Here is a 20873-nt window from a genome sequence, read left to right as displayed (position 1 = left end):
CAATATATAATAATTATCAGCATTTATGGTATTATACTGGCCAAAAAGTGACATTCACCATCACGTCTCATTTCCTCCTGAGTGTGACAGGATGTACTGTCCGACTTTAATATTTGCTGACGGACTGGTAAATGAAAATCCGTCGGAACAGGAAGGATTCGAGTAAAATTGATTAAACACATACAATTTTAACCATTGAATATATATCAAAACGTACACATTATTTATACTAATAGAGTTCATGCTTTGTTTTCCGGAAGTGACGTCACAATTTTCACAAATTTTCCCGCTGTGAATCATGACTTTTGGGGTTGAACGTCTTTCAATTGAAAAATGTATCTTAACTGATCTTATCTTAACTCAACTAATCATTTATGAATATACTGTTGTTGGAGGGTTCGTGTTTTTTTAAAAACGGAAGTGACGTCATACGTCCTGATGAGTCCGACAGTGTTTACTGTCCGACTTGAATGTTCGCTGGTATTTCCGGCCTACCACCACATTGCTTTTTCGACAAACACTTTAGCTAGCAAGCAGAGGGAGGACAAGTATTTATCATCAATTAATAATTATATTTAATTTGTATGATTAGCACTGCTTTATACACATGTTATTCACGGTGTAAAGGACTTAAGTACAGCAGAATGGATATGTTTTTCTTTGACGGACCGCGAATACATCTCCGGAATGGTGTCACCTCCATGGTGCATAAATATACATTTTCCCTGTAATGTTTGAACTCATCTAGATTTACAGTTAAGGTGCATGGCACACAAATTGTAGCATTTCCAACAGGTAACCTTGCTAAAAGGCTAGCCAGGCTCATGTTTACCAACATGGACAGGGATGCGTACCGCAACTGTTGCAGCCTTGTCAAAATCCCCAGGCAGTCCTACGAGCAGTTTTGTTCCTCGCATTTTGTCGACTACATTGATAAAGAGCTGGGCTATTCCAAGTTTTTCAAAAAATATTTGCTTCCCAACCACCCGTGCATGTTTTCCAAAAGATTCACCGAAGAGTGGAAGTGTAGGAAACAATGGGTGACTGAGGAGGGGAAGCCTAATTTCCAGAAACTGCTGCAAGAATTTGGTAAATATTTCATATATGATCGTTGTGAGTGCATGAATATAATATTGCTTGTTTTCCCATTAATTTCAGATGAGACTCCTGTCCCTGTGGCCAACTGTAATGCAAAGGAATACAATACAAACCCCAAACAAGTCATGCCTTTCAAAGAATTCATACAATATTGGAAGGAGCACATCCAGAACGGCCACTCGTCTCCTAAAGGATGCCTTTACCTTAAAGACTGGCATATGCCAAGGTACAATACTCATGATAACAATGCACAGGATGACTTCCTGTTCAGTGCAAAGTAAGCTTCAAAAGAGAATCATGGGAGTATTAAACCAGATTAATACTGCCATGCTTTTATTTTGAAGCATGGTGTCGACGTAGGGCAGCACGGTGGTCCAGGGGTTAGTGCATGTGCCTCACAATACGAAGGTCCTGAGTAGTCCTGAGTTCAATCCCGAGCTCGGGATCTTTCTGTGTGGAGTTTGCATGTTCTCCCTGTGACTGCGTGGGTTCCTCCCACCTCCAAAGACATGCACCTGGGGATAGGTTAATTGGCAACACTAAAATTGGCCCTAGTGTGTGAATGTGAGTGTGAATGTTGTCTGTCTATCTGTGTTGGCCCTGTGATGAGGTGGCGATTTGTCCAGGGTGTATACCGCCTTCCGCCCGAATGCAGCTGAGATAGGCTTCAGCACCCCCCGCGACTCCAAAAAGGCACAAGCGGTAGAGAATGGATGGATGGAGGGTGTTGACGTATTTGTTTATTCTGGAGCCAGAAGATGTTTAAAGAGGACACAATGCGTAAACTTAAAATCAGAAGTATTCCAGCACCCCCTGCAACCCTGAAAGGGACAAGCGGTAGAAAATGGATGGATGGATTTATTCCCTATTAGATACAATTCGAATACAATTTGTCTGAGCGCTATCTGTCCCTTGTAGCATTCAACACGGCGGCTTACACAGGGCTGTCCGGACGCGCCCTTCCCCCTCGCGGACGCGCCCTTTCCCATCGCGCTCTTACAATATATAACACAAGGTATGAATGCGCAATGAGGTGGCGTCCTCCAGGCGTGGCCTTTCGAGAATCTTCCTCTGTTTTCTCCTCCCTGGACTCCGACTTCATATCTGGTGTTGTCCTTCAGACCTTGGCAAAGAAGCCACATCAGCAGTGGCAAGAATGTGGGCGATAGAGTGTACTGTATGTGGCCAAAACTCCATAGAATATGATTAAAATGAATCAAAAAACAAACTAAAACAGTAAAAATATTCAATGTTGTGAAACCGCAAACTTGGAAGTTTAATGTGGCAAGGGACAACTCTATAGTATAGTATAGTATAGTATAGCATAATATAGTTTACTGTAGTATAGTAGTGAAGTGAAGTGAATTATATTTATATAGCGCTTTTCTCTAGTGACTCAAAGCGCTTTACATAGTGAAACCCAATATCTAAGTTACATTTAAACCAGAGTGGGTGGCACTGGGAGCAGGTGGGTAAAGTGTCTTGCCCAAGGACACAACAGCAGTGACTAGGATGGCGGAAGCGGGGATCGAACCTGCAACCCTCAAGTTGCTGGCACGGCCACTCTACCATCCGAGCTATACTATACTGCCCCACAGTAGTAGTATGGTATTATTTAGTATAGTATAGCATAGCGTAAGATAGATCAGTATAGTATAATGTAGCATAATTTAGTATAGTATATCATAGATTAGAATAATATAGTATAGTATAATTTTGTATAGTAAAATGTCAAATGTCATAGAAAAACTAAATAATGAAAATATATTGTAATGGAGGAAATGAATGAATCGTTTCATATTGCTCTCTGTGTCTCTGGCAAAAGTCACATGTGCAAGCAATGGTTTGTATTGACAACCGTTTATGTTGACATCAGTCAGCCAATTACCGGGGTGTCGACAAACTAAATGTAATATTATCTTTAAACTGCAGAGACTTTCCAGAACGTAATGTTTATACCACGGTGATCTTCTTCACTTCCGATTGGCTGAACGAGTACTGGGAACCACTTGAATCCGGATTAATACTGCCATGCTTTTATTTTGAAGCATGGCAAAATGCACCAATTGTATAAATATTTGTTAAGCTTTATTGCAACTGTAATCAAGACATACAGTGAAGTTACTGCAGCAGCCCTGTTAGATATGAATTATAGTATGTATACAGCAAACCCTTGTTTATCGCTGTTGATTGTTTCTGGGCCTGACCGCGGTAAATTAATTTCCACAAAGCAGGAATTGGTAATTATACAGTAACTCTAATATTTTCATAGCTAGAGCGGGGAAAAAAACCTTAAAAATACAATTCGTAACATTGTGAGAGCACTCTAGACTAGGGCTGCAACAACTAATCGATTAAATCGATTAAAATCGATTATAAAAATAGTTGGCGATTAATTTAGTCATCGATTCATTGGATCTATGCTATGCGCATGCGCAGAGGCAATTATTTATTTTTATTTAAAAAAATTAGTTTTTTATTTATTTTATTTTTTTACATTTTTTTATAAACCTTTATTTATAAACTGCAACATGTACAAACAGCTGAGAAACAATAATCAAAATAAGTATAGTGCCAGTATGCTGTTTTTTTTCAATAAAATACTGGAAAGGATAGAAATGTAGTTTGTCTATTTTATCCGATTATTAATCGATTAATCGAAGTAATAATCGACAGATTATCAAATTAATCGTTAGTTGCAGCCCTACTCTAGACATTAACTAACACCCACATAATCCCATTTGCATTGGTAAAGGTGGGACTGGATGCTCCCTGAGGCTGAGCCAATCAGTGGCCATGATACAGAACAATGCGCTCGAATTGGTTTGGTCTCATCTAGTGGCCAGTACTACTGTAGTATTGATATTTTAGTTCATTTAGCCATTTTTATGGTTGCTTAATTTAGGCCAAAAGGGACAACTCTATAGTATAGTATAGCATAATATAGTTTATTGTAGTGTAGTATGGTATTATTTAGCATAGTATAGTATTGTATAGTATAGCATAGCGTAACATAGATCAGTATATTATAATGTAGCATAATATAGTATAGTATTTCATATATTTGAATAATATAATAAAGTATAATATAGTATACCTGTAGTATAATTTAGTATAGTATATTGTAGGCTCCAGCACCCCCCGTGACCCCGAAGAGGACAAGCGGTAGAACATGGATGGATGGATGGATAATGTCAAATGTCATATAAAAACTAAATAATGAAAATATATTGTAATGGAGGAAATTAATGAATCGTTTCATATTGCTCTTTGTGTGTCTGGCAAAATTCACATGTGCTACCAATGGCTTATATTGACATCAGTCAGCCAATTACCGGGGTGTCGACAAACTAGATGTAATATTATCTTTAATCTGCAGGGACTTTCCAGAACGCAATGTTTATACCGCGCCGGTCTTCTTCACTTCCGATTGGCTGAACGAGTACTGGGATGCGCTTGAAGTGGACGACTACCGCTTTGTCTACATGGGACCCAAAGGATCATGGTAATGTTGCATTAACTAGATTAGCGTTGATATTCCATATTAATGCTCCGTCTATGCCTAGGACGCCGTTCCACGCCGACGTGTTCCGCTCCTACAGCTGGTCAGCGAACATCTGCGGCAGGAAGAAGTGGCTGCTGTACCCTCCTGGCCAAGAGGAGTTTTTAAGAGACACGCACGACAATCTCCCGTATGACGTCACATCAAGCGAACTACGCGACCCAAGCCTTTACCCGCACGCCCAAGAGGCCTGTCAGCCTCTGGAGATCATTCAAGAGGCCGGCGAGATTATTTTTGTGCCCAGTGGCTGGCATCATCAAGTTTATAATTTGGTAAAAATAAAAAGGCACAATCTCATGTCAAAATATCCTCACTATTTATCTCCTGTCTTTCAGGAGGACACCATCTCCATCAATCATAACTGGTTGAACGGCTGCAACGTAGACATCATGTGGCAGTTCCTGCAGACGGAGCTGTTGTCTGTGCAGAAAGAGATAGATGAGTGGAGGAACACCATGGATTCATGGCATCAGCACTGTCAGGTATGTTAAAATGAGGATTTGCTACATCACACAACGGATTTTGTGCATTTTACTTAGGTGTGTCCCGATCCCATTTTGATATCAGTCCAATATGAGCAAAAAAAAAAAGTTTCTGGTTATATAGGCTTGCCTCTAAAATCTCAGATAAAAGCGCAGATACAAAGATCTTATCTGTACATGGGTACCGGATCAGGTCGTCTTTTTTTTTTGCACGGACCCAGTCTCGCCGCTCCAGCTGGGCACATCAAATTCATGTAAAATCCAACTGAGCCATGTTACGGTCCCTAAGTTGTACTTGACATCACGCCTGGTTGCACTCCAGCAGCACTGAGAGCGGACTTAGCCAAACTACCTCCAGGTAAAGTTGTAATTTTCAATGCCAACAAAGCAATTGACTCCAAAACGCTCCAAAGTAAGTTAAGTAAGGCTCCAATTTCCAAAAATGTGCTAGCTTGATGCTAATCTACAGTACAGGCCAAAAGTTGGGACACACAATGTGTTTTCTTTATTTTCATGACTATTTACATTGTAGATTGTCACTGAAGGCATCCAAACTATGAATGAACACATGTGGAGTCTTGGCATTCTCTCGATGAGCTTCAAGCACACCTGTGAAGTGAAAACCATTTCAGGTGACTACGTCCTGAAGCTCATCGAGAGAATGCCAAGAGTGTGCGAAAAAGTAATCAGAGCAAAGGGTGGCTGTTTTGAAGAAACTAGAATATAAAATATGTTTTCAGTTATTTCCCTTTTTTTGTTAAGTACATAACTCCACATATGTTCATTCATAGTTTTGTGTGTTCATTCATAAATGTAAATAGTTATGAAAATAAGGAAACGCATTGAATGACTTTTGGCCTGACTTTTTGGCTCTGCTATTGACATGCTACTGATTAACATTAGCATTTTCAACGTCTACAAATTTGTTAATGAAAACTGCAACTAAGATGCACATTACAGTCAAACAGCTGGTGCATAAGAAGTACAATACTTACAGTATTGATGGGTTGCACATGACGTCACGCCCGCTTTTCTTCCTTGCGGTGTAATGCACATGGAGGGCAAACAAGCTAATACTTAAATGGCAAATAATAAATGTTAAAAGTATATCAAACAAAACTTTACCAAAGTGATCACTGCAAAGTCATGCATTCTTTGACTCTGTTTCCTTGGACTACAATGTGCGCTGCATGCTTTTCTCGTCGTCGTTTCCACAAATGTTGCACTTTTCCACCCTTTTTGATAACATCTCGAGGAACTCTGAAGAAAAGTTTATCCTTTCAGCGATTTGAACGGTTCGTACAGTTGAAAACAACACAAGCATAGGGAATTTTTCTTCTTGAGAAAGGCTCAATTGCGCCTAGTACCCATTGAAAACAGAGCTCGCTTGATCACCATGCGTATTCATTGGGCGAAACATGAGCCTAACGTGACGTCCGTAACATCCCAGCAATAGGTAGTGTTTGAGAGCAGAACTAAGCAAAATCTAAGGACAAGAGATCACATTAACTTGTTTGTGTTCTTTTAAGTTGTAACATGGTTGCTATGCCTAAATATAAGTGCGAAGACCTCTGATTGTGGAAATAAACTAACGCCACGTTATGTTCTAGTAATAAATATTGTGTTTGTTGGTCCAATTTACTGTGTTTTGTTGTCGATTTCATAGCAGAAACTAAAAGCTTAGATGTTGTTGTGCTTTATTGCACCTGGATTGAATAGAATAAAATGTTTTATTTTTTATCAAACATGAGCATGACGAAATTATAGATGACCACGCTATAGCGACTTTGGAGCTATTCGTTGGCATCAAGAAACTATATTTAATAGTATTGATAAGCTATATTAATACATCTTTAGTAGGCTCAACAATATATTGAATATTGATATGGCTAAATATTGTCATAACCCAAACATTAAGAAACAACAGGGACAGATAGCTAAGCAATTAGACAAACTTCACAGCATTAAAACAACCTCGGACATGAATTGTAGATGGCAGCCAAATATTTTTACCAGGAAATCAACTGCAAAAACAAAAAGTATCCTTTTTCTCATTAGCATCACAATCACAGCAATATGTCACTCAGTAATGTCAATCAAATTTGTTGCATACCTATGCACCAATAAATGGTAAATAAATGGGTTATACTTGTATAGCGCTTTGACACTATTACCACGTTCACCTATTCACACACTGATGGCGGGAGCTGCCATGCAAGGCCCTAACCACGACCCATCAGGAGCAAGAGTGAAGTGTCTTGCTCAAGGACACAACGGATGTGACTAGGATGGGGATCAAACCAGAAACCCTCAGGTTACTGGCAGGGCCGCTCTACCAACCATCCAACATTGTCTTTCATGGATTAATGCTTAATTGGTGGACCTCACCTGATGTCTATAAAAATGGGACCCATAACCTCCCTGCTTGGCACTCAGCAACATAGGGTTGGAGTTGGGGGTTAAATCACCAAAATGATTCCCGGGCGCGGTGCCGCTGCTGCCCACTGCTCCCCAAGGGGATGGGACAAATGCAGAGGACAAATTTCACCACATCTAGTGTGTGTGTGACAATCATTGGTACTTTAATCTTTAATCTTAAAGACATTAATCTTTTGTACTTAAAATGTTTGTGAGTGTCGAAGGAAGTGCGGTCGAGCAGTAAATTGAACAGTCGACTGTGGCGATGATGAATCTTTAGAACATTATTTTTCTTAACAGTGTATAAATTCACTACATCACATTTCAATATTTTTTTATGATAGCTTGTCAACTTGCCTCTAAACCTTTCAAAATATGCCCAAATCTGCACTAATGCAGGTAAACAAACAGTAGCCTAACAGGACTCTTGCCCTCCACCTAAAACCGGGAAATGTGTTTAGGTCACGTGATTGCAACCCAGCAATTAACACTTTTTAGGGCGCAACAAAAGACTATTGATTTGGCAAATACTGAATTGACAAGCCAACACACCATAAACTATACACTACTGCCATCTAGGGTCTTGGACTTGCAACTGTAATTGCAACTTAATGCCATGCTTGAATATGAGACCCAGAAAAGTGATAATAAAACCAGACACAACAACTGCACAAGAGTTATCATAATCAGCAATTTTTTTAAATGTTGCAATAAAAAAAAAAATTTAATATTTTTTTTTTAAACAACTACTATTTATACATATAAAAGTACAGAATACTGGTATCGATTCCCAGGTATTAGGAATTGTTATTGTATCGGTTCAAATGTGAACGGTACTCATCCTGAGTTGCAAGCAGTTTACGTGTGCAAAGCTCGACACCCAGTTACCATCTTAATGTCCTCCGATAAGTACAACATGTTGATCTTTTCTTGTATTTTAGTGAAGTTGTTTTCAAAAGGTAAACATGGTAGGCTAGCGGCTACACAACAGCTAAGCACACAATAGCACACAAGCTAAGTATCCTTAATTAAACAATATTGCAGTGTAAAAGTCTTTGTCAATACAAACACGTATCAAATAATTATAGTTGCATATCACTTAAAGATACGAAGTCTCTAAGCCAGAAGCATATTCCAAAGTATCCTGCAATAAGCGCGTCAACTTCCTGCATCATGCCCCTCATTTCATAAATTATTGGGACCAATAGGTGTCCCCAAAACACAAATTATCACACAACTTCAAAAGCATTAATCTGCCATAAGGTTAGTATTTTCATAGCTACTTCTAAATGTCCTCCAATAAGCACAAAATGTTGATATTTTGTTGTATTTTAGTGACGTCGTTTTCAAAAGGTAAACATGGTAGGCTAGCAGGTACACAAAAGCTAAGCACACAATAGCACACAAGCTAAGTATCCCTAATTAAACAATATTGCAATGTAAAAGTATTTTTTAATACAAACAAGTATCAAATAATAATATTTGCATATTACTTACAGATGCGAAGTCTCTAAGCCAGAAGCATATTCCAAAGTATCCTGCAATAAGCGCATCAACTTTCTGCATCATGCCCCTAATTTAATGAATTATTGTGGCCACTAGGTGTCCCCAAAACACAAACTATCACACAACTTCAAAAGCATTATTCTGCCATAAGGTTAGTATTTTCATAGCTACCTTTGTTATTTGAGTAAGTTCACTTGATCAAACCGTTTCTAATATTCTACGCTACAAAATAAAAGTATGTACCATGATTCCTGCTGATATAGTATGGGATTACTATCGGTATGGGCCTACACTCAAGGCTTCAATATTGGTATTTGAAGTGAAAAGATTGTATGGAGACACCCATATTTTTACTACAATTAATCTCCTTAAGGGACAACACTATAGAAAGGAAACGCGGATATACTTTAGAGTAGTGTGCAGTTTGTATAGTAGCATAACCGCAATAACAATGGCGCTTACGCTGAATAGTTACACTGATTACAACATTCAGACATGTTCACTGTGGGGCCCCAAGCACATTTTTTTCTGTCTTTTAAACAAGTCTGTTGTCAGAAAAAAATTTCCTTAATGTTAAGATAACATTGTTAAAATAATGAAGTTGTTTGAATCCAAACAAGAACTAACTTCACCCCATAGAAACCCAGCATAGAACACTGAAAACACAGGCTGTGATATCATAACACCAGATAAGTAATATTGGCTGTGTGTTGACTTATTTTTCCTGGATAGTAAACTGCTATACAAGCTGTACACTGACTACTCTAAGGTACAGTACAGGCCAAAACTTTGGACAAACCTTCTCCTCATTCAATGAATTTTCTTTATTTTCATGACTATTTACATTGTAGATTGTCACTGAAGGCATCAAAACTATGTGGAGTTATGTACCTAACAAAAAAAGGTGAAATAAATGAAAGCATGTTTTATGTTCTATTTTCTTCAAAATAGCCACCCTTTGCTCTGACTACTGCTTTGCACACTCTTGGCATTCTCTCGATGAGCTTCAAGCACACCTGTGAAGTGAAAGCCATTTCAGGTGACTACCTCTTGAAGCTCATCGAGAGAATTGCAAGAGTGTGCGAAAAAGTAATCAGAGCAAAGGGTGGCTATTTTGAAGAAACTAGAACATAAAACATGTTTTCAGTTATTTCACCTTTTTTTTGTTAAGTACATAACTCCACATGTGTTCATTCATAGTTTTGATGCCTTCAGTGACAATCTACAATGTAAATAGTCATGAAAATAAAGAAAACGTATTGACTGAGAAGGTGTGTCCAAACTTTTGGCCTCTACTGTATATCTAGGATTACCTTTTATTAAATGTCCTTTGAAGTGATCTTTAGTAAGTGTCATTGTGTCTTACACTCCTAGGTTATTATGAAGGCTTGCTCCGGCATCAACTACGGGGAATTTGCATCATTCCTCAAAATCATCGCAGACAACCGCATGGCTCTCCTGAATGCCTGCTCCTCAGGAGACGCCTCCAATTACCCACGGCATCTCTCGGAGGCACTCGTCACCCTCGGACCTTACCACGCTGCCTTTGACCTGCAGAGAGTGGCTAACATTTTGGAGATGCTGCTCTGCAACGAAGATTTTAAGCGTCTGGATCATTCGGCGTCCACTGTGCAGCCAGAAACATTGCTGCAGCAAATCCGGGACATCATACAATCCACCAGGGGGCAGCATCTCCTCTATCAGGAATGAGGGTGCAGTATTTCTAAGTGGTACATTTTTGGTAAATTTCCCTTAAATTCAGATGTGGAAATATTGAAATATGGACACTTTTAATATGAATTATTAATTAATTTAAAAAAATACATTGCTTTATTTATTAATAGTATTTATATTCTTTCATCGGACAAAAAAAGTGAATGTTACATCATACATATTTCACTGCATGCAATTCCATAGTTTGGTAGTTTAAGTCATCAATTAGGCTGTTTAAGTCATCAATTATTGTAAAGTCCCTTATATTTTCCATGATTCTCTCTTAAATCCCCTGTCTTGATTAAGGAGGGCCAAATGAAACAAAATTAAATAGTCTCTAAAAAGCCTTAAAATAAATATTTGATGTCTCATTGATTAATTACTTTATTAAATAAATCATGGCATAAAAATCTTCTAAAACTTGACATAATCAAATCAATAATTAAATGTAATGTTACAATAAACAAATGACATTTGATAACACATTTATGAATCTATCACAATTAGAATTAATGACTGATTAATTTTCAAAATATATATTTTTTTCCTAATAAAGGCCTACTGAAATGAATTTTTTTTATTTAAACGGGGATAGCAGATCTATTCTATGTGTCATACTTGATCATTTCGCGATATTGCCATATTTTTGCTGAAAGGATTTAGTATAGAACAACGACGATAAAGATCGCAACTTTTGGTATCTGATAAAAAAAAGGCTTGCCCCTACCGGAAGTAGCGTGACGTAGTCAATTGAACATATACGCAAAGTTCCCTATTGTTTACAATGATGGCCGCATGAAGTGAGAGAGATTCGGACCGAGAAAGCGACAATTTCCCCATTAATTTGAGCGAGGATGAAAGATTTGTGGATGAGTAAAGTGCAAGTGAAGGACTAGTGGGGAGTGGAAGCGATTCAGATAGGGAAGATGCTGTGAGAGCCGGGGGTGACCTGATATTCAGCTGGGAATGACTAAAACAGTAAATAAACACAAGACATATATATACTCTATTAGCCACAACACAACCAGGCTTATATTTAATATGCCACAAATTATTCCCACATAAAAACACCCAGGTGTTTGTTATGCTAGCTCCTAGCTACTAGCTACTAGCTCGAGCTAGTTATAGCTCAAGCGGGTAATATGGACGGGATCCCGTATATATAACCCGCCAATACAATTCAAACACCTGCACAACACACACACTCACTCAGCCCAAAGAACCGTTCACCTAACCCAAGGTTCATAACGCTTATATATTTAACCAAAGTTACGTACGTGACACGCACGTGCGGGCAAGCGATCAAATGTTTGGAAGCGCGCGGGTGGGACCTGATATTCAGCTGGGAATGACTACAACAGTAAATAAACACAAGACATATATATATACTCTATTAGCCACAACACAACAAGGCTTATATTTAATATGCCACAAATTAATCCCGCATAACATACTAGCTCGAGCTAGTTATAGCAAGCGATCAAATGTTTGGAAGCGTACACACGGTATCGCGTCTGCGTCTGTTAACGAAGTCAGAGTCCTCCTGGTAAGAGTCTCTGTTGTACGAGTTCTTCGATCTTGACTGCATCTTTCGGGAATGTAAACAATGAAACACCGACAGTGTTGTGTTACTGACTTCCCTCGCAAAATACTCCGCTTCTCACCGACTTTCTTCTTTGCTTGCTCAGCTTCTTTCTCCATAATGCAATGAACAAATTGCAACAGATTCACCAACACAGATGTCCAGAATACTGTGGAATTATGAAATGAAAACAGAGCTATTTCGTATTGGCTTCAATGGGGAAGCCATACCTCTGTTAAACTGGCTACGTCACGCGGGTACGTCATCCTCCAAAGGCGTTTTGAACCAGAAGTTCTCCGGGAAATTTAAAATTGCACTTTATAAGTTAACCCGGCCGTATTGGCATGTGTTGCAATGTTAAGATTTCATCATTAATATATAAACTATCAGACTGCGTGGTCGGTAGTAGTGGGTTTCAGTAGGCCTTTAAGGCCCTCCATACTTAATAGGCATAGTCTGGAAATAGCTTGAATAGCAATAAAAATTAGAATAAACACACTCCACTTATTCCCAAACTTTATCGTTTTAAGAAAGACTTTTATAAAAAAATACAATTAGTTCTGTAATAGGTTGATTGGCAACACTTCATTGTCCTTAGTGTGTAAATGTTGTTCATGTTGGCCCTGAGATGAGGTTGCGACTTGTCCAGGGTGTACCCCGCCTTCTGCCCGAGTGCAGCTGGGATAGGCTCCAGCACACCTCGCGACCCCGACAGGGACAAGCGGTAAAAGATGGATGTCTTATTCCACGAAAATAAAACAAAGATTCTGTTTTTATGATGATCCGTACGAGCAATGTTTTATTGACTCGTCTTCCGTTTCTTTCTTATCAACCTCCAGTCTAAACACATCTCTGGTACATGACTGCCACATACTGATAACACTTATCTTTACCCTCTTTGGGACTCCAAACGTTGAAAAATGCATCATGAATTGCATAACATCAAAGTATAATGTGCATAAATAATGGTAAAACACATACAAATATTTATTTGCACGGTAGACTTTGAGAATGTAGATACTTTTATTGAAAATTGTATTTGAAATAATTTAATAGGCACATCAAATGACATGATTGGTATTTTGCTGTATAGTGCTGCAGTACATGGTCAATGCCTTCATTTGTCCTTCAAGGAAACATTTAAGTTTTGTCAGTCAGGCAAAGACACTGGAGGCTTTTATTTGAAATGTGTCACAAAGCATGTAAGTCACATTCCAAGAAGAAATAAAACCTCCTCCTCAGTTGTTTTGCGCGTCTTTAGGCCACCAGTCGGGCACGGAGGCCTCCAGTGTCACTTGGGCGTCGTCTGCAGATTTGACCGTCAACACCTCCTTGGCATGAGCCATGCGGATCAGGCTCAGGCCCAACTTCCCCAGCCCTGCGCGATGTTTCCCAGCTGGCTTGCCCGACTGCGTTTGCAGCGCGGCTCCCTCCTCCAGGCCTTGGATGGGCGCCGACAAGCGGACCGGCATGAGGCGTTTGCGAACCACGCCGGTGTGATGAGTCCTGGCCGTGAGCTCCTGGCCGATGTAGCAGCCCTTGCTGAAACTGATGCCTTGCATGTAGACCAGATTGGATTCCAGCGGTAACGCCACGCCGGGAGGGAGGTCCTTTACGCCCTCGGGAAGTCCTAGACAGCAAAGCCAGCACGGTAAACACTCTAAAAGCCATAAAACATGCTTCAAAATCATTAGGTGCAGGGATGAATGCATAAATATCCATTTTCTACTGCTTGTCTCTTTCGGGGTTGTGAAGAGCTGGAGCCTATCCCAGCTGCATTCGGGCAGAAGGCGGGGTACACCCTGGACAAGTCACCACCTCATCGCAGGGCCAACACAGAGACCACATTCACACACTAGGATCAATTTAGTGTTTCCAATCAACCTATCCCAAGGTGCACGTCTTTGGAGGAAGCCAGAGTACCCGGAGAGAACCCAACAAACTCCACACCGAAATACCCCAAGCCCTGGGAGTCGAACCCAGGACCTTCTTTTTGTGAGGCACCGTGCTGCCAATTTGATAGATCTAAGACACCAAGTTTCCAACTCAGGGCCCGAGGGCCAGATCTGGCCCGCTGCATCATTTTATATGTCCCGTAAATAATATGCGTAAAAAGAGTACTTTATTTTTCTTACTACAGCAATCCCTTGTTTATCACCAATAACTGACATGACCGCGATCAATTAATTTCCGCAAAATTCGATGTTTTTTATTTGGTCATCAGTTCATGTAAACAGTACACTTCAAGTGCTTAGCAGGTAAATAAATACAAGTATTGGTTTACATTTCCTGACCAAAAAGGTATAGGCGGAAGCTAAAAGCTTATCTTTTATAAAAATAGAAAATATTAATTATAGATCTAATATTTTAATAGGAAACACATTAGAAACTGCTTTCTAAATACATTTTCCACATCATGAGAGCCCTCAAGATATGAAGTAACACACTTTAGTTACCTTTGCACTCTTTTAATCCAATAAAGTAATTATGCCTGCCGTTAAGCCACTCAGGGGCCACGATACTGAACAGCATGCTCTGATTGGTTTGAGCTCCTCTAGTGGCCACTTCTACTGTAGTATTGTTATTAATTCATTTAGCCATTTCTATATTTGAAAAATGCTTACCAGTATTTTAGGGCAATAATGTAGAATATGCTTCAAAAAATCATCTGAGCTGTGGTGAAGCCGCAAAATTTGAAGTGCGTTGTGGTGAAAGACGACATGGTTGTGACATAAAAAAAAAAAGTACTGCATGTAATTTATTATCTTTTATACTTTAATATTATCTAATAATGTAACAAATATGTTATCATACATTCCAAACAGGTTTTTGTTAAAATATAAATAAATACTTAAATATCTGCTTGACTTATGATTACAAAGCAATTTATCCATCAAATTGTACACTGTGAAAATTACAACAGCTTTTATGGTAAACAAAATTAATTAAAAAACAACTGATAGCTCTGTCTCCAGAAATGTACCTTAAAAAGACGGTGGTACCGCTTTTCCATTTTAAGTAATACACAGTAAAATATTTTGCAGTATAATTTGAGACTGAGCTGCCAGTTTTTCAATGCAAAATGTAAAAATGTATTTAACAGTGTACATAAAAAATATACTGTATAACAACCGAAGGCATAGGCAATTCTGTAATAATATGAATATATATTCACTGTTACAAGCGGCACACAAAGGAAAGCTGTAACGTTGATGTGGGCCTCAATGAAAACAAATTTGACAACCTTAACCGAAGGGTTATTTATATTAACAATGGACGTATATAGTCAGTGGGTAGCACGGTGGAACAGGGGTTAGTGCATGTGCCTCACAATACGAAGGTCCTGAGTAGTCCTGAGTTCAATCCCAGGCTCGGGATCTTTCTGTGTGGAGTTTGCATGTTCTCCCCGTGACTGCGTGGGTTCCCTCCGGGTACTCCGGCTTCCTACCGGCTCCAAAAACATGCACCTGGGGATAGGTGGATTGGCAACACTAAATTGGCCCTAGTGTATGAATGTGAATGTTGTCTGTCTATCTGTGTTGGCCCTGCAATGAGGTGGCGACTTGTCCAGGGTGCCCGAATGCAGCTGAGATAGGCTCCAGCACCCCCTGCGACCCCGAAAAGGGTAGAAAATGGATGGGATGGATGTATAGTCAGTACCTGAGACCAGCAGAGGGTACAATTTTGTTTGAACAGGAGTAATTAAAACAAAGTAAATTTCAGTCAAAATGTGTTAATATTGCAACATTGTACAGTTGGAAATTGAGTGAGGTTGCCCTAAATGGCAATGTAATTAAGGCATTATTAGTCATTAGGATACTGTCAATTTGCTACACTTGATTTTTCATTTTAACACAAAGCTGTTTAGTACCCAACCGCCCTTATTTCTTACATTACTGTACAACTTACCTATGGCATAGCGATGCCTGTGATAATCCTCGATTTCCCCTTTCTCACACAATGCAATCACATCGCAGGGGTCCACCTGATTACCCAGCACCAAACGCCACCCCATGTGCGGCGTTCGCGGATCCATCTGCCACACCACGGCCTTCTCCGGAGAAGACAATTCAGGTTGACTGAAATGTTGCTGACTTTTTTGCAGGGGAAGCACCGCCCACACAAAAAGGTCCGGACACAGGTTTATGTCAATCTTTCTGCGGGTCTTGTACATTTTTAGGTGTCTCAGGAGCGAGTCCTTCATGGTGCTGTCACACTCCAGGAGGACGCCACTTCCTGCACCGGCTTCCTGATGGCTGAAAGAAATAACGGTAAGTGAATGTTCCATTTAAAAAGACATTTGTGGCACCCCTTATGGGTTGTGGTTCAAATGCATCGGAAGACATGCAAGTGTAGCGTCCGATAACTAATACTCAAACTGTTACACTAGCATACATGTAATCCAGATACAGTGGTACTTCTGTTTTTGTGTGCCCCACTTTTCCTGTGATTCGGCTTTCAAAAATAATTTTCACTACAGGGTCTGCAGCAGTTTTCATATGTCGTTTTGGTTATCTTGCAGCCAAACATAGCACGAAAGCACCTTGGCGTCAAATATTTTATTACTTGACGAAACATACCTGTCACCATGCTAATGTAAATATGCTAGCTTTCTTAAAACTAATTTTGTAGCTATACACCTCAGTCATATTTTGGTACTTGATGCATGCTATAACTTTAGCATCCTAGGGTTTTGAGCACATTTTTTTGTGACTTGATGCATGTTACAGTTAGCATTTTAACATGCTAAAATTAGCATGCTATCTTTTTTCTAATCTAATTTTGCAGGTCTACACCAAAGCGTCAAATATTTAGTTACTTGACGAATGATACCTGTTAGCATGCTGAGGTTAAATACGTTATCTTTTTTTTTGTTTTCTTTTAGCTAATTTGTAGGTGTACACGCCTCAATAATATTTTGGGACTTGATGCATGCTAACTTTAGCATCCTTGCCTTTTGAACAAAATATATGTTTCGTATCGGACACATGTTAGTTAACATTTTAGCATTGTTAAAATAAGAATGCTAGGTTGTTTTTTTTAGTATTTTTACTACAGGTCTGCCCCAGTTTTCGGATGCCGTTTTGTTTATTTGCAGCCAAACATAGCACGTAACCAACTACTAACAGAATTGAGTGGCCAAGCAAATAATCCCACCCCTTAGTGACTCAGTCTCTGGGCTTGTTTTTTATATTGAGTACAATTACCTTTGATAAAGAAGGTGGAAAAAACACTATTATATCATTAAAGAACTCACAGCATAGGTGGCTCATCACCGTCTTCGCCAACATATCTTCAACAAAGGTAAAAAAGTAATGTTCATTTATCCATTTAATTCATTATTGAAATGTTTTTACATTGTGGTCATGTAAAACTATATTTACTCTCTATGTGATGTGTTTTGTGGTAATCTTATTGGATGTGTGGAACCGATTAATTGGATTTGCTTTATTTCTAATGCTGACAACATTGGCACCTATTTTTTTTTATAGTTTTGGATCTAAAAATAATATCTACAGACAAAAAATCCACAAAAAATATACACAGTAGTGATTTTAGGCTTGTTTAATGATGAGTTTCAGCACATTTTGGAACATGCACTTTTAGCTCGAAAATATGGGTGGGGCTGCATCAGTCTGCTGAAGTCACTTACAGAAGACTAAAGGGAATTTCATAATGCATATTGTGTTTTGGTTTTCATCCAAAATCACAATCTTTTCAAGCAGATTTTGAAGGAATTAACAAATATGCATGCTACGACAGTGCATCGTGGCAGGTTGTAGCAATACAACTAAAGAAAGGGTCAGCCTGCATACATTTCCAAATTATGGCAATATCATATGAAAATATTGACCTCTCCAGTCAAATTGACTTGCGCAAAATTGGACGCACCAAGCGAGAGGAGTGTAAATTGCAGCGATAATTTTTATGATTTGAAGAAGAAGGGTTTTGGTTGGAGATTGGATGGCAAAAATGTAAAAGACTCAAACCATGCGATCCCAAAACTCAGGAGGACCATCGAGAGAAAAAAGACCTGCAAAAACCGAGTAAAGAGGACCAGACCCAACACTCAAAAACGAGAGAAAAGAAAGTAAGCTGATACTATTCTATTTTGCTTCCTCCTCTACTGTTTTCCTCAAGACGCTTGAGAACATGCTGGTAGAGCACAAAGAAACACAGGCTGTGGTGTCTGTGGAAGAGGAAATTAGATAATCTCCCACAGCACACCCGACTGTATCTAACAGCACAGTGGTTGAAAAACACTCCCGTAAGGGACAAGCGGTAGAAATGGATGGATGGATTACTGTACCCTTTAAGTTTTGATATTTGTAAATGACAAATAGTGAATCACTTGTGTGCAATTAGTTGCCAAGTCCTGCCAAAAACAGCATGAATCGTTCAATAAAATACCAACAACATGACATAAACTGTCTTTACATTCCTGATACAATATCAGATTACCTTGCCCATGTGTATCTCATGCTGTGGCCAGACAAGGATAAACAAACAAAGTCACTTGATCGCTCACCTGTACAACAGGACGTCATGGAGCGTTCTGCCTTGAACGTTGAGCATGTGCGCATACAAGGCCCCGCACCCGGGCTCCTCCAGGGCGAGCACATCGTTGGTCATCAGCCCCTGTAGGAAGGGACTAATGTCGGGTCCATGGACCCGGAGAAGGGCCCTGTGGTCCAGGCGGTAGCAGCAGGCTAGCTTGGTCGGCTCGCCTCGGCCGTCAAGTGGCGCCTGGTTGTAGCCCTTCACTCCGAGCCCCGCTCGGGCCGAAACGCCGAGCCAGAAGCCGGTGTATTTGCCGGCGAAAACACCACCAAAGGTGGTCGCCCGTCTTGCGATACAACACAGCCTCATTGTGAACATTGTCAAGGGAGTTGTCTGTGTAGTTTAACGATAACGTTGCTGCCTGCTACGTAACACAGGACATCGGAGCGGCCGCCATGATGGAATACCCACAATGCTCTGCGTGACAATAATAGTGGAACACGTGTGTGGCTTTTGATTGATTGATTGATTGGAACTTTTATTAGTAGATTGTGCAGAACATTACATATTCCGTACAATTGACCACTAAATGGTAACACCCGAATAAGTTTTTCAACTTGTTTAAGTCGGGGTCCACGTTAATCAATTCATGGTATAGTTTAGGCTTATGGTTTAGGCTGAATGTAAACAAACTGTATCATCTCACACATGTTGTAGTTAAGAAAAATACATATTATTTTTACTACTATAATTGAAAATAATAGTGTGGCTCGATACATGAAGAATTTGTTTCATATTGTGTAAAAGCTGTGTTTTGTGTTGGGAGCATTTAATTGTTGGACTGTTGGGACTCAAGCGTTTAACTTTAAACTGTCAAAAGTTATAGTGTACAGTCCCCGTCACATCTTACTATTATGTATTTTATAATGTACGGTCGTTAAAAATTATAGTGTGAAGTCGTCATCACATCTTCATATGATGTATTATTTGGTAATGTGCAGTCGCTAAAATTAGGATAGGCGAGCAGGAGTTGGCAACCCAAAATGTTGAAAGAGCCATATTGGACCAAACATTTTAAATAAAAATCTGTCTCGAGCCGCAAAAAATTAAAAGCATTTTATAAGTGTTATAATGAAGACAACATATGATGTAAGTGTCTACATTAGCTATATTAGCCAACTATCAAAATTATTTTAAAAGTCTTATATAAGTGTTATAATGACGACAACACATGATTTAAGTGTATATATTAGTTATATCAGCCTACTATCAAAGGCTGACGCAAATCTTCGTTGTCAGAAATGTTGTATTTTAATTTTCTCTGTACACGTTTTTGCAGCATTGGAAATCATTAGTAAAATGGAGGCTTCTCACAGGATGAGATAACTTCTGGAAATGACTGGCTCAGAATGGCCAAAAGTATAGATGTCTGTCTCCAAGTTTAAGGAAACGGCAGGCTGTCTTCTTCTAATGGATTTAGTACAATATTTGCAAGCTGGGTAACATTTGCTGTGGTCTGGAACAACATGGCACACAAACAACTATCAGAAATGCAGCCAATTGCATACAGATAGTGTGTCATGAGTAGGGCTGCAACTAACGATTAATATGATAATCGATTAATCTGTCGATTATTACTTCGATTAATCAATTAATAATCAGATAAAAGAGACAAACTACATTTCTATCCTTTCCAGTATTTTATTGGAGAAAAACCCAGCATACTGGCACCATACTTATTTTGATTATTGTTTCTCAGCTGTTTGTACATGTTGCAGTTTATAAATAAAGGTTTATAAAAAATAAAAATTAAATTTAAACAAAAATAAATAAAAACATAAATAAATTGCCTGTGCGCATGCGCATAGCATAGATCCAACGAATCGATGACTTAATTAATTGCCAACTATTTTTATAATCAATTTTAATCGATTTAATCGATTAGTTGTTGCAGCCCTAGTCATGAGATATGCAAATATAGATTAAATACAAAGAAGACATAAGTAAAGGA

At 39.1% G+C, this 20873-nt stretch overlaps 2 protein-coding genes and 1 long non-coding RNA gene across 5 annotated transcripts in view; 2 read left to right on the top strand and 1 right to left on the bottom strand.

Moving 5' to 3' along the window:
- Positions 1 to 87: 87 nt before the first annotated feature.
- Positions 88 to 14003, top strand: jmjd4 (jumonji domain containing 4). Its single transcript, XM_062022471.1, has 6 exons — positions 88 to 1089; positions 1159 to 1324; positions 4478 to 4603; positions 4665 to 4932; positions 4996 to 5142; positions 10441 to 14003. Exons 1-6 carry the CDS (start codon positions 825 to 827, stop codon positions 10774 to 10776), a joined length of 1308 nt encoding a protein of 435 aa, XP_061878455.1. The 5' UTR covers positions 88 to 824; the 3' UTR covers positions 10777 to 14003.
- On the bottom strand, positions 13118 to 19354 carry iba57 (iron-sulfur cluster assembly factor IBA57). The gene is made up of 3 exons (XM_062022474.1): positions 18891 to 19354; positions 16271 to 16617; positions 13118 to 13991 (listed from the first exon to the last, which is right to left on the bottom strand). The coding sequence occupies exons 1-3, from the start codon at positions 19238 to 19240 to the stop codon at positions 13600 to 13602; spliced, it is 1089 nt and encodes a 362-aa protein (XP_061878458.1). The 5' UTR covers positions 19241 to 19354; the 3' UTR covers positions 13118 to 13599.
- LOC133630757 (uncharacterized) overlaps positions 16482 to 20873 on the top strand; it is a 40544-nt gene continuing 36152 nt past the window's right edge. For 2 of the 3 annotated variants that reach the window (XR_009821339.1, XR_009821338.1), the window contains exons 1-2: positions 17585 to 17665; positions 18372 to 18452. This is a non-coding gene — a long non-coding RNA (uncharacterized LOC133630757). Of the gene's footprint in view, positions 16633 to 17584; positions 17666 to 18371; positions 18453 to 20873 lie in introns of those variants that run through there. The other variant, XR_009821337.1, reaches the window with a different exon arrangement.

Source organism: Entelurus aequoreus, linkage group LG16 (assembly GCF_033978785.1).
Source record: "Entelurus aequoreus isolate RoL-2023_Sb linkage group LG16, RoL_Eaeq_v1.1, whole genome shotgun sequence".
Lineage (NCBI taxonomy): Eukaryota > Metazoa > Chordata > Actinopteri > Syngnathiformes > Syngnathidae > Entelurus > Entelurus aequoreus.
Note: the sequence above shows the minus strand (reverse complement) of the source record. Positions and strands in the feature narration are given on the sequence as shown.

What these genes read in the sequence shown, in the direction of transcription:
- jmjd4 (XM_062022471.1), top strand. Translation starts at nt 825, where the DNA reads ATGTTTACCAACATGGACAGGGATGCGTACCGCAACTGTTGCAGCCTT. An exon ending in GAAACTGCTGCAAGAATTTG is followed by an intron (nt 1,090 to 1,158) that starts GTAAATATTTCA and finishes CATTAATTTCAG; the next exon opens with ATGAGACTCCTGTCCCTGTG. An exon ending in AAAGACTGGCATATGCCAAG is followed by an intron (nt 1,325 to 4,477) that starts GTACAATACTCA and finishes TTTAATCTGCAG; the next exon opens with GGACTTTCCAGAACGCAATG.
- iba57 (XM_062022474.1), bottom strand. Translation starts at nt 19,240, where the DNA reads ATGTTCACAATGAGGCTGTGTTGTATCGCAAGACGGGCGACCACCTTT. An exon ending in CATGACGTCCTGTTGTACAG is followed by an intron (nt 16,618 to 18,890) that starts GTGAGCGATCAA and finishes TATTTCTTTCAG; the next exon opens with CCATCAGGAAGCCGGTGCAG. An exon ending in CAGGCATCGCTATGCCATAG is followed by an intron (nt 13,992 to 16,270) that starts GTAAGTTGTACA and finishes TTTGCTGTCTAG; the next exon opens with GACTTCCCGAGGGCGTAAAG.